The 12,117-nt window shown below is 50.8% G+C and overlaps 4 protein-coding genes across 5 annotated transcripts in view; 1 reads left to right on the forward strand and 3 right to left on the reverse strand.

The window, feature by feature from the left end:
* The first annotated feature begins 691 nt into the window (after positions 1-691).
* On the forward strand, positions 692-4,894 carry LOC108153190. 2 transcript variants are annotated; one of them, XM_033387379.1, is made up of 4 exons: positions 692-924; positions 1,001-1,542; positions 1,601-4,083; positions 4,141-4,894. In XM_033387379.1, exons 1-4 carry the CDS (start codon positions 851-853, stop codon positions 4,501-4,503), a joined length of 3,462 nt encoding a protein of 1,153 aa, XP_033243270.1. In that variant the 5' UTR covers positions 692-850; the 3' UTR covers positions 4,504-4,894. The 2 variants fall into 2 exon arrangements, with proteins under 2 accessions (XP_033243270.1, XP_017138496.1); XM_017283007.2 differs by having other exon boundaries at positions 699-898; positions 963-1,542.
* Positions 4,895-6,096: 1,202 nt separating this feature from the next.
* On the reverse strand, positions 6,097-6,642 carry LOC108165447 (protein TonB-like). Its single transcript, XM_017301485.1, has 2 exons — positions 6,430-6,642; positions 6,097-6,351 (listed from the first exon to the last, which is right to left on the reverse strand). Exons 1-2 carry the CDS (start codon positions 6,640-6,642, stop codon positions 6,097-6,099), a joined length of 468 nt encoding a protein of 155 aa, XP_017156974.1.
* A 908-nt stretch (positions 6,643-7,550) lies between these two features.
* Positions 7,551-7,996, reverse strand: LOC108153266 (protein trachealess-like). The gene has a single exon (XM_017283135.2). It carries the CDS (start codon positions 7,989-7,991, stop codon positions 7,776-7,778), a length of 216 nt encoding a protein of 71 aa, XP_017138624.1. The 5' UTR covers positions 7,992-7,996; the 3' UTR covers positions 7,551-7,775.
* LOC108153265 (protein trachealess) overlaps positions 7,551-12,117 on the reverse strand; it is a 29,716-nt gene continuing 25,149 nt past the window's right edge. The window contains exons 5-12 of the mRNA XM_017283128.2: positions 11,882-11,949; positions 11,445-11,766; positions 11,179-11,300; positions 10,725-10,820; positions 9,909-10,102; positions 9,738-9,844; positions 9,505-9,652; positions 7,551-9,432 (exon numbers count right to left, since the gene is read on the reverse strand). Coding sequence (XP_017138617.1) covers positions 7,995-9,432; positions 9,505-9,652; positions 9,738-9,844; positions 9,909-10,102; positions 10,725-10,820; positions 11,179-11,300; positions 11,445-11,766; positions 11,882-11,949 — 2,495 coding nt within the window. The 3' untranslated portion in view covers positions 7,551-7,994. The remainder of the gene's footprint in view (positions 9,433-9,504; positions 9,653-9,737; positions 9,845-9,908; positions 10,103-10,724; positions 10,821-11,178; positions 11,301-11,444; positions 11,767-11,881; positions 11,950-12,117) is intronic.

Below are 12,117 nucleotides of genomic sequence, written 5' to 3' on the forward strand. Positions count from 1 at the left end.
AATGTGACATTCCGATTAACAGCAATGATTTCGGGACTTTTTAAATATTCTAAAGGGCATTTTTGGTATTTTTAAAATTGATGTGACCATAAACTTATAACGAAACCTCGTGTGCGCCAGTCGACGAAAAAACGTATTAAAACTGAAAAGGAAATTCGATAACAGCATATACTGTATGTATAGGATAAAGCCGCACTGTTCGTGACCGTTTACGGTGTTTTAAATTATTTTCGGTATTTTTTAAAGGTAAAAATTGAGCCGACGTTATATTTACGGTATATAATGTATTATCATTTATTCCAATGGATTGCATTTATATCCTTTTTGCTCATTCACTTTTAAGCAACATACGTGAAACAGTAATCAATTTTACTTATGTTGTCAATTTTCATAGCTGTTTTACTGGAATTACACAAAATCTCAAAACATGACAACGAGTCAAATTGGAACTTTGCCCAATATGAGTTAAACTCCCATATTGTCAAGTGTTTAGAATACCCGGCTCTCACCCGGCTCGGGTTCAATTCCCGGTATGGGAAACTGTCAAAAGTTTTTTTTTTCATCTGTAATATATTTTACGCGAGGGTAACTTTATCGAACACCCTAATTAAAAAAAGGAATTTTATATCCTACTTTTTTAAACTCAAAAGCCGCGGCTACTTAAAGATGGAAAATATGTAGTATTTTTTAGTGGTTATTCCGCGGGCTGGGCTGCCAACTGGTGTTAAGGGCGATCAGCTGTTCATTGATATCAGTTTTTTTTATTGCCACAAAGTTTTTGTCTGCGTAATGTAAATTGTAATGCGGAATTGCGGAATGCTCCTCTAGACCAGGCCCCCATGCGAGCAATATGAACGATGCGGCTTTCTCGGGCTTCTACAGCGGCATTGGCAACCAGGTGAGCCCCATGCGCAGGCAGAGAGAGTACATCTCGCCAGAAAACGATGCCGTGTGTCTTCCAGCTGCACCCGCCCCTCCATCAGCAGCAGCAGCAACAGAGTCAGCACCAGCACCAGGAGCTGTCCCTGTCTACGCCCGTGCACGCCCTGGAGCCGGACACCAACTTCACCAGCTTCTTTGACGATGACATCGTGACCTGCGGCTCCACATCCTCCTACGCTGTCTGGCTGCCCATACAGCTGGGTAATGGCAATGTTCCCAATGGAGGCATCAATGGAGCGAACAAGGCAGCCGCAGAGGTTCCCTTTGTCCAGATCCACACCACGGACCTGCAGCAGCAGGCGCAGCCGGAGAAGAGCTATCGCAATGCCTTTCGCCGCAGGACGGCGGAGATCAAGTCCGAGGAGTTGATCAAATCCGAGCTGGCCGAGGCCGCGGCCAAGGAGCGCCTGAATGCCACGCCCACGCCACCCACACGCAACTCCAGCTGCGCCAGTGTCGAGGGAAAGGCCATGGTGCAGGAGGCGCCGATTCTCTTCAGGTGTCCCAACTGCCCGTTTCTCAGCCTCTGCCAGGTGAAGTCCAGCCAGCACGTGAACAATTGTTTTGGAACCAGCGCCGAGCAGCAGAGACAGTGTCCAGGTGAGGTCCTAATAAAATAATGGAATCGAGGCTCATGCCTAATCCAATCGGTTTTCAGGCTGCCCGAACATCTTCTATAGCAGCGATGCCCTCAATGTGCATCTCAGCCTGGACCACCAACTGGATGACGATGAGATTGTGACCCTGCTAGGTGGCACAGGCACACCCCCTGAAGCGACCGGCAATAAGCAGCCTCTGCCCAAGAGCCGAATCTTCATCAAGAGCGTGGACTGCCTGAGGGAGCCCCTCCAGGATTTCCTACCCCTTCTGCAGCAGAATACCGATACTCCAGTCACTGGCAACATTCTCGATCTACTCGATGAAGTGGGAGAGACACCGGAACTGGCGTCCAGCACTGAACAAGCGGCGCCGCCCTGCCAGAAGCCCAGCCAGAAGATATCCATTAAGAGCGTGGACGTGCTGAGGGAGCCTGCGCTGCTGACCTTTAATTTTCAGCTGCCCAATGGCGGCCAGGAGATGCCTCTGCTGGCGGACAGCAATCTCGTGAGTGTGCCAGTGGTGGGGGGCGAGGTGGAACCGGAGAAGCCGCGTCAGCCCAAGATCTATATCAGAAACGTGGACATCCTCAAGGAGCCGATGTTGCTGCCCTCCTCCCTGCCCGCCATGGGCTTCAATGGAGGCGTGGCCACAACAATAGCGATGCAGAATAATGGTGGAGCAGGAGGAGCTGCCAGCGATGTCTTCCAGGCGGATACGTTACTCACGCCAACTGGTCCGCTGCCAGGATTCGAGCCCAGCCTGGCGCCACTGGCCAACATGTGCTCCGAACCATTTCCCTTTGATTCCGTGCTGAGTGTGAGCGGAGGTGGTGGTGCCTCCGCTCTGGAAAACACGCGCTTCAGTGCCTTGGACTTGGATTTTGGCGTAGATTTTGACCATGGCATAGCGCCACTGCTCACAGAGGCCACCCCTCCGCCACCGCCGCCGCCGCCAGTGCAGTCCGGACTTTCGGAACTGGAGCAGCCCGTTGAACTGCAGCACTACCTGCCGCCGGCTCCGAGCACCACGAAGCAGAAGATTTTCATTAAGAACGTGGACATCCTGAAGGCTCCCCAGCGGGGAACCCTCCACCTGCGCACCGTCGACGAGCTCAATTTTATGACCCGCAATGAGGTGGAGCGCCTGATAGTACCCAACCTGGAACCCATGCCAAAAATGGAGCCCCTAATGGACCAGCAGCAGCAGCACACGCAGCCGCAGTCGCAGCCGCAGCCGCTGGACCCTCTGCAGCTGGAGCCGCAGAACTCTCAGACGCTTAGCGAGTTCCAGGCTCCTCTGAGCGGCAGCTGGCCGAGCGAGGACAGCTACGACCTGGCCGGGGATCTGGAGTGCTGGCCCTGGATCGAGGAGGCAGTTCAAGAGGTCATACCCCTGGCTGATCCAAATGAGACTGCCGCTGCAGCCGAAACACAAGTGGAGGCCCTTCCACAGTCCTCGGATGATTTCCCCCAGTTGTATCCCTCACCGCCAGAAGCAGTACAGAGCGGAGGAGAAGCAGTGCCTCCCCTGGTGCCCGTCAGCGCCTCAGATGGCACTGCAGGCGCTGCCGCAGGCTCCGGCCCGAGCAGTCTGCCCCTTCCTCCCCTGGTTCCTCTGGCGGCGGAGGCGGGCGAGAAGCCGGGACGCATCTATGTGGCCAACAATCTGCTGCCCGCCGCCGTGGATCCGCTGCCGGGTGGAACTTCTGTGCGCGGGCGTCCCTATGGAACCAAGCTGGCTGCAGGAAGCGGCGGAGGAAAACGAAAAGCAGCGCCGGGTATCAGCCAGGTGGCCGAGGGAGGCAAGTGCCAGGTAGAAGGCTGCATGTTTCGCTTCAAGTCGCCGGCGACGCTGGAGTATCACGGACGCTGCCACAACGACGTACTGGGATCATCCCAGCCGATGGTCTGTCCGGAGTGCCGTTCGTCGGAGTTCAGCAACTGGAACTGCCTGCACACGCACCTGTGGCGCACACACCAGATCGACATGGAGCTCTACTGCTGCCAGCTGTGCAGCTTCAAGACGCCCATCTACTCGCGTCTGGTCAACACCCACGCCAAGATCCACTCCGAGGAGCGCAACTATAAGTGCGAGCAGTGCGGCAAGGGTTTCAAGAACACCAAGCAGCTGAAGAACCACAGACGGCTGCACCGTACCCAGGGACTTGGAATGGGTAAAGTTTCGCTTCAAGATCAGGCGACAGCCGATGCTGATGCTCCTCCTCCTCCTACTGCCATCCTGCATCGCTGCGGTGACTGTGGGGCGGCTTTCAAGCAGCGTAAGACCCTGCGCGAACACCTCTGCAAGGAGCGGAACGAACAGCCGCAGTGTTCCCTCTGCCAGCGGGTCTTCAGCTCCAAGAGCAGCCTCAAGCTGCACCTGCGCAGCCACCAGGCGAACAAGCGCTTCCAGTGCGACACCTGCGAGTACGAGGCGAGTGACCACAATGCCTTTCGACGCCATCTGGCTACGCATCGGGATCGCAAGCGATATGCGTGTCCTCATTGCGACTTTCGGGCGATACAGAGCACTGCCTTTCGGGTTGGTTGTCGGATCCTTATTTTGTTTCACATATAATTGATTTATTTCCCCCGATAGATACACCTGCAGAAGCGCCATCCTGAGCAGGAGCTCTCGTCCATTATTTACAAGTGCGATCTGTGCAGCTTCTCCAGCATCAATCAGGGCCTGCTGCTGGTTCATCAGGCCAAGCACGAGCACGAGGCGTCATCACCCAACCAACAGCCGCCTACAGGGGTATTTCCTGTCTCACTACATGTGGCACCACCTGAGGCAGTTGCTCTTGCTGTGGCTGTTACCGAGGCAGTTCCAGTTCCAGGAACGGTCTCAACGCCATCACAAATCAAGGTGGAGACCAGTCTGCTGCTAGCTCATTCCAGTACAAATGTCGCCAAAACGCAGGCGGTTGGTCCTTTGGTAGATGTCCTACAATCCTCATAATCTTCCTTATCCCCCATCTGTATATCACACAAAGTGCCGTGTAGCTTATACAACAATTTTATACCAAATTATACCAATGTTAGTTATGGCTAAGAATGAATCAGAGATGCCTCTCCTCTCCAAAGAACGGAGTTTCCTAGTATCGTACCCTTTGGCGGGGAGGTCTCTCTTTGGCTTCGGAATGCTTCGAAGATAGATAGATGTGTACATATCCACCCTGTGTGGGATATAGATATATCTTTAAGGATCTGTTATTGTATATACTGTATATAAAGGTGGTTAATTGGGAAGTTCTGGGCAATGTGAACTGTAAACAAAGAAAACAAATCCTTCAGATCAGTGCGATTGAAGTACTTGACAAAAATACAACAAAATATATTGAAAGTCTAACGATATTCTGCTTACAATGTTCAATGGCGAGGGTGGCAAGAAGAAGAAGCCCAAGAAGGAGGCCAAGGATTTGGACGAGCAGGATCTTTTGTGCAAAGCAGAAGCTTCCACAATTGTCCGCTAAAAAGGACAGCAAATGATTCGTTTTTGGTTCGCCAGCAATAAATTTAGATAAACTCCACTTTCACTGCAGTGCAATGATGATTAATCGATGGCCAGTCTGTGGGTTGAGGGTCAGGCATATGGGATATGGGATGTGGGACGTGGTATATGGGGGTGGGATCTGCTTAAAAAGCCATCACCGAAATGTGACATCTACCCCCCAAATGACCAATAAAAAAGAACAGGCCTTTGGGTTGAGCGCAACAAATGCGAAAAATGGGAAATTTATGCAACTTTATTTTTTCACCGAAAATACAGTAATCATTGTCCTTGGACGACGGCGACGGCGACGGCGACGGCGACACATGAATCAATCCGCCGTCACAAAACAGACCGGAAAACAAATCTGGAAACAACATCGATACGTTTCACAAATTCTTTGGTCATGGACCACCTGGCAGTGGAACATCAACTCTATGGCTGGGCCCAAGAAGAAGTGGAAAAATGTATCATTGGGTTGGTTGGAAAAGGGCATGCTTCGATCGACCTAGTTCAACGGTTGGTGATGATGCACCATGGACACCATAGACTGGTTAAACGGTAAAAATGGGTACTGTGCAGAATTGGCCATTGCAATATCTTCATAAGATAGAAGCATCTTTGGGAATTAGAGTGACCAAGATACAGTCAACATTGCATGAACAGTCAGGCCGTCAAGCGGAATTTTTCTTGTGGGATTTATTTGAATTTTGAGCACCCTAAACACTCCTTTCAGAGGAGAAGAAAAAGTTTTTGTAGATTGGTTCGTGGAGAAGTGGAGAACATTTTTAAATGTAATGAATTCATTTTCAAGGCGGGCACATATAGCAGGCATATGAACGATTGTTCGAAATGAAACCACTTGTTTATATATGTAGTTGTCATGTGTGAAAATAGATTTATGGGTCGTCCACCTGCAAGGGTATGCAAGCTTTCGTGACCGGACGTTAACTTCCATACTTATCTTAGGTTACCTTAGGCTTCGTTGGAGGAATAATGTAATTTAATGAAACATTTAGTATAATTTATAAAACAAACAAACAAAATAAGTAAATTGAAAATTTAAGCCGGCCTTTCCTTGCGCTCGAGGGTGCTCTTTGGCTTGGTCTCTGGATTGGTCTTGGGTTTGGTCTGGGGTTTGTTCTCTGGTTTTGTCTTTGGTTTGGTCTCTTGCTTGGTCTCCGGTTTGGTCTCTGGTTTGGTCTCTGGCTTGGTATTGGGTTTGGTCTTGGGTTTGCTCTTTTGTTTGGTCTCTGGCTTGGTTTTTGATCCGGCCGAAAAATCGAGTGCCATTTCCGTTTTCTCCGGCTCTGCAATCTGAATAGCAACCGTTTTTAGATTGAGGGCAAGCATTTGAATAGATACGATTTTGAACCATTACTTTTTTATACTCACTTGTTTTGCGTCGGGTTCTAGTTTTCTTGCCTTTTCCTTGGCCTGGACTATGTTGGCTTCTTTGTTTGCCTTGTCCTTGGTCTCCTTCTCCTTGGACTTGTCTTCCGCCAGCTTGGCCCTCAGTTGCTCCACTGAATTTCGGTTATTCTTGACTTTTTCGGTCAGCGTAAAGGTTACCGATGGTAAAGAAAATTTTCTTTTTCTTGCGTCCATTATAACTCCCTTCGCCCCCACAAAGGACGAAAAACTGTGCCATCCACAATCTTGAAGATACGATAAACCCGAAAGCGCAGCATCACACATTTAAACCACATTTTTTATTCATATTCAATATTTTTTAAGCCTTTAATGGGGAGAAACTTTCTTTGTGTTTTATACAAAAATTTAATTACACTTTTATTGTTTTTGCATTGTTTTTTTTTCCCGATAGATGGTTGTTTTCGTTAAATATACAATAGAGGAGTAGGAGGAGGAGAAACAGGAGTGGAACATTAGCAGAACTCTTAGAGGTATTTCATTGAATCGAAAGATGGAATCCTAAAGCGAGTCTGGGGTACTATATGGTAGATCGTAATTCTAAAGGAGGAAGCATTTGATATGTTGTAAAAATGTTTAAATATATATACTATATATATATGTATATATAAGTATATTAATATATCATGCATTTTATCATCTATTTGTTTATTATATATTAAAAAAATTGTATATATTAAAAAAATGGTTTTATATATAAAAAAAAATATATTATTTGTATATTAAAAAAAAAAATTGATTTAAATAATTAATAACAATATGGAGTGCAGTGTGGAGTGTTTGCAAGCAATTTTTTGAGTCGCTTTTCAATTACTTTAGATTTACCAGTACGGGGTATAGGGTACGGGGTATAGGGGGATCTGTTTTCCGATTTCCATTAATCTGGCACTCTACATAGTCGTATATGTAGCTTAGTTTGTAGCTAATATTAGTATTAGTATTAGTATTACATTCGTGCATATCCTAAGTATTCGATTCGTTAAGTTTAGTTTCTTTAATCGATTGCATTCTTGCCGAGTATTTTCGTTTTGCAGCTAATTTCATTGGGTCTCAGTGTCTGTCTGTCTGTCTCTGAAGAGAGAGGAGTGTGTTTTTCGTAATTTACAATTCTTAAGAACTATATAACAACATTGAATGTTTTTGTGTAGGCTCTAGATTCTAGACTAACTCTTAGTCCTCAGGGGACTGCTAGTGTTCCTAAGTTCCTAATTAGACGTGTTCTAAGGAGTGCCAGAGGAAGGATCCATCTGCCTGCTCTGGACAGAGGAACCAATACCTTGTCCAGGTGGAGCTGTCTTCTATGGACTCTTCTATCCCGGATTCCCTTTGCGAGCGCTGAAGAACATGCGCGCCACCTTGCCCAACGCCCCCACAAAGTCCCAGCGATCGCCACTGCCAGCGCCACCCACAGCGGCAGGATGATGATGATGAGGATGATGCTGCTCCTGGTAGGCAGAGTGCTGGGACTGGGACTGGTGCTGGTGCTGCTGCATCTGCATCTGGCACTGGCCCAAGCCGTCGTCCATTACCTAGGAGGGCGTGGAGTACCAGCCGGTGGCCGGGCTGCCCTTGTGGTACAGATGGAAGCTGGAGTGCGGGGCAAAGTACTGCGCCTGCTCCAGGTTGCTGTAGGTGACGCCACCCTCGGTGGTTGTGGTGCTCGTGCTGGTGGCATGACCGTGCGGATGCGGATGCGGGTGCGGGTGCATCGTGGCAGTGTATGCCTGCGGCTTCAGGGGCAGCGTGGCGGGGGCGCCGTCAACGGATGGAGCCGCGTACTGTCCTCGCAGGGGATCGGCGTACTCGTAGCCACCGCCGTTGCTGGCCAGGATGGGGGCGGAGGAGGGCGGCACCTTGCCGGAGTTGTTGGAGTCTCGCGGGGAGACAGAGCTGGGCGGCGTCATGGCGTTGTGGTAGTCAATGGAGCTGTGATAGCCGCCGTAGGTGGACACCAGATTGGTGAAGGCATCGGACGAGCTCTTCTGGGGATGCACCCCGGCGGCGGAGGCGGCTGAGTGGAGCTGCAGGTATTGGTTCTCGTATGAGGACTCGCTGCCAGGCGGCGTGGGCAGCGGACCCGTCTGCTGCTCGCCGTAGAACACCCCGGGACCGACTCCAGTGGGCGTCTGTCGGGCCGTCGCCCGGATCACGCTCTCCCGATTGGCGTACAGCTGCCGGAGCAGGGCCGTGGCCGGCATGGGGGCGGGTGGCTGTTGGTAGGGCGTTCCGATCCACTGGATCGTGCTGCTCTTCTCGTTGGGATCGATCTGCTGTTGCTGCTGCTGCTGCTGTTGCTGCTGGTGCGCCTGGTGCTGCTGCTTGATGAGAGAATCCGCACTGAAGTCGGTGCTCGGCTGCGACACGGCCACGGACACAGACACTGGCGATGGCAGGTGCTTGGACATCGCGTGCTCCAGATCCTTGACTGCCGAATCGGCTGCAGGCTCGTCCACAATGGAGGGCAGGCGACTCCTTGGCTGAGACTCCTCCATGGCCGGTAGCTTGGCCATCGGCTGCTCGACATTCACCTGCTCCTCCTCCGCCTGCTGTGCGGCCTTGGTCTTCCTCTTTCGCTTGGTTGTGGTCCCACCGCTCGTCGTGCTGCCAACGGGCGTTGGGGCCGGAACTGGCGTGGCCACAGTGGCTGGCAGGACGCCCACACCCGCTTCAATCTCCACTCCCAGTGGCGTAGGGCTGTCCTTGATCAGGGACAGGCTGCTCATGCTGCTGCCATGCGAGGCTGTGGCACTGCGTCCTCGTCCGCGGTGCGAGTGTCCCTCCGGGTCGGACTTCGAGTCCGTCAGCTTCATTTCCCCGGCACTCAAATGGCCATTGCCATCGCCCGCGGCATCGCCTCCCGGGGAGCCGCTGCTCTTGTCATTGCCCAGTCCCTCCTCGTTCTTGATGCTGTCCATGCTCGGCTCCAGCTGGCAGCAGTCCAGGATGAGGTTCTCGTTCTCCCGATTGCTATGACAAAAAGAGAGAAACAGCAGGTTTTAGTCGGTTGTCAGGCTGGGGTTTCCTGTATGTGCCACTTACCTGATCACATAGTTGACGCAAATGATGTTCTGCTCATCGGCGTTCTTGGTGCTGCAGACGACGGTGGCGCATGTCTGGAGCCAGGTGTAGCCTCCACTCTTGTTCATCAGTCGGTAATAGCCCGTCAGCACTTGGCCCTTTTCGATCACTGATCAAGGGAAAAGGAGGCAAATTGGTAAGGGGTTAGGTTAGTGGTGGAATCCATCTCCAAGTCCAGGAAAGCTGCTACTTACAATCCGAATGGCTCTTGCGCAGTCGGTTGGCGTCCTCCGCATGGCACAGGGAATACAGGCTCTTGTTCACCAGATCCTCGGGCGTATAGTCCAGTAGATCGGACACCCTAAGCAGAGAACAGAGGCAGTTAGAGGAGGTTTCCAGAGAATAGCGTGCAAGTGAAGGCTTACCTGGGCTCGCAGTGAGCTACTTTTAGGTCAAAGTTCACGCGTGTCACGAACATATCACACTCCAGGCGGATCTCGTGCACGGAGGGCGGTGGCAGGGCAATGGCCAGGGCCACCATGCCCAGGAGCGGCGGCTGCGACTTGCGGCTGTGCGAGAATGTGTACTGGGGCCGGAGCTTGCAGAGGAGCAGGACGACCTGTAAAGGCACGAAAGAGGAGGCGGTCCTTGGGTTAGATATTGGATCGGACGATGCTCAGAGATCAATGGAGTGCGGGATCTGTCATGATGGAGGCGGATGCAAGGCTTATCGCGATAGAAGGATCGCCAGAGTGGGAAGAAGCTTTACAGAGGATTGCAAGACCTGGTTCCGATTTGTTTCATTTTGATTTTTTCGGGGAATATTCCGGTGCACATTGGGAGAGGAGAGTTCGAGAAGCTCTCCCATCCCATACCGCGTTGATCCTAGATATATGATGAGTGGGAAGTGCAGAATGTTGAAGGTGGCAGTGCGATCGTCGCAATGATAGATGTGTGATTGCTTGAATGATGGTTGATTGATGGATGGTTGAAGGTTGAAGGCTGCTTCCGCACTATAGTTATTCGATACTGATCAATCTAAAATCAGTCAGTGGTTCGTTTGTTCTTTTGCAAACACAAAAAATATATGGCCGAAATAGAATAAAACTTAAAAACGAACGCAGTCCTCAAAATAGTTTTGATTTTGCCTTGCATTTCATTTATGTTTTAATTTAAATTTAAATTTTGTTTTTTTTGTTTTTTTTTTGTTTGTTTTTGTACTGATTTCAATTGATACGTACCGAATAGTTTGAGCCCGGATTCTTAACGTTTTTAGCGTTATTGTTAGCGTTATTATTAGCGTTAGCGTTGTTGCAATTGCTGGTTGCATCGCTGGCCTGTAGATAAGCAGTGGATGGGATGGTAATACGTAAAACAGGTAATGCACAAGAATGCTACACACACAACACACAAAACACACACAACCGAACAACAAAAACAGCTTTCTCTATGGGGGTTAGTCTTTCACAGTCGCTCACACTCCCCGTACAACAGCCCATAAAAGACCTCATAGCCCCAAGGAAATACACAAAATACAACCGAAAAGAAGTACAGTTAGCTCTACTGCTACATAATGGTAAATGAAGAAACTGAAAGAAAGAATCAGAGAGACTCACTGGGAGAGAGAGAGAGCAACAGAGAGAAATCTCAGCTCGAGGTGGAGCTAGGATTGAGAGCAAGGATTGGGAAACTCACCCGGTAGCCGGAGGACTTGAAGTGACATCCGCGCTTTGTCAGTGTGGACTTCATCCGAACACAGAAGCTCCGGTCGTAGCCTTTGTAGCCGCTCGTAGAGGCCTGCGTCATGGAGGCAGCCACTGAAAGGAGATCGCAAACAACAGAATGATTATAGAATGCTCGAAACTTCAGCAGATCTCTCTCTCTCTCCCCCAGGAATCGGTGCACCCGCCCTTCATCCCATTTTGTTGAGGGATGGGATCTATGACTCGGACTAGACTCACCATCGGGATTGTTCGTACCGTGTGTGCCACTGCCATCGTCGGAGGCGCCCGATGTGGGGGAGGCCAGGCCGGCGGCACCGCTGCCGCCACCTCCGCTGCCGGTGCTGCCTCCTCCGCCGCCGCCGCCGCCTCCGCCCCCACCGCTGGTGAGGCTCAGGCCCAGCTGGTCGGCAATCTCCGAGTGATCCGCCTGGTGGATGTAGTCGAATATGCTGCTGCCCGTCATCTCCACCTGCGAGAGGCCCAGGTAGATGGACACCGTCTCCGAAATGTATAGGAAGCGCCCGTCTGCCGCTACGGCCAGAGCGAAGCCATCGAGGGACTGTGTGGTGCGAGAGGGAGAGGGGAATCGTGAGCGTAATGATATGCACAAAATGGCTGCGGGTAGGTGCTCTCCGCCAGCACTGCTGCCATCCCGCTCTGGCGCACGCACTTACCTGCAGTATGTGGGTGCCCTGATGTTGCTCGAACAAATCAACAGCGGGACTGCGTCGAATGGCGGCACCTGCAATGGAAAGAGTGGCGTGAATATGTGAACAAAACCGAAAGGGAGATAATAGAAGACAAAAACATGTAAATACTTGGGATATTCGATAGGAGTGAAAGAGGGAGAGCTGGAGCTACGAACATCCAACTATTTTAGTGGAATATCACGCTCTTCTCGGCAAAGGTC

The sequence above is a fragment of the Drosophila miranda genome, chromosome XR (assembly GCF_003369915.1).
Source record: "Drosophila miranda strain MSH22 chromosome XR, D.miranda_PacBio2.1, whole genome shotgun sequence".
Taxonomy (NCBI): domain Eukaryota; kingdom Metazoa; phylum Arthropoda; class Insecta; order Diptera; family Drosophilidae; genus Drosophila; species Drosophila miranda.

Coding starts and splice junctions, on each gene's coding strand:
- LOC108153190 (XM_017283007.2), top strand. CDS start 851: ATGAACGATGCGGCTTTCTCGGGCTTCTACAGCGGCATTGGCAACCAG. Junction 899..962: donor ACAGCGGCATTGGCAACCAG/GTGAGCCCCATG, acceptor TGTGTCTTCCAG/CTGCACCCGCCCCTCCATCA. Junction 4,084..4,140: donor TACAGAGCACTGCCTTTCGG/GTTGGTTGTCGG, acceptor TTCCCCCGATAG/ATACACCTGCAGAAGCGCCA.
- LOC108165447 (XM_017301485.1), bottom strand. CDS start 6,642: ATGGACGCAAGAAAAAGAAAATTTTCTTTACCATCGGTAACCTTTACG. Junction 6,352..6,429: donor TAGAACCCGACGCAAAACAA/GTGAGTATAAAA, acceptor GTTGCTATTCAG/ATTGCAGAGCCGGAGAAAAC.
- LOC108153266 (XM_017283135.2), bottom strand. CDS start 7,991: ATGGACGACGGCTTGGGCCAGTGCCAGATGCAGATGCAGCAGCACCAG.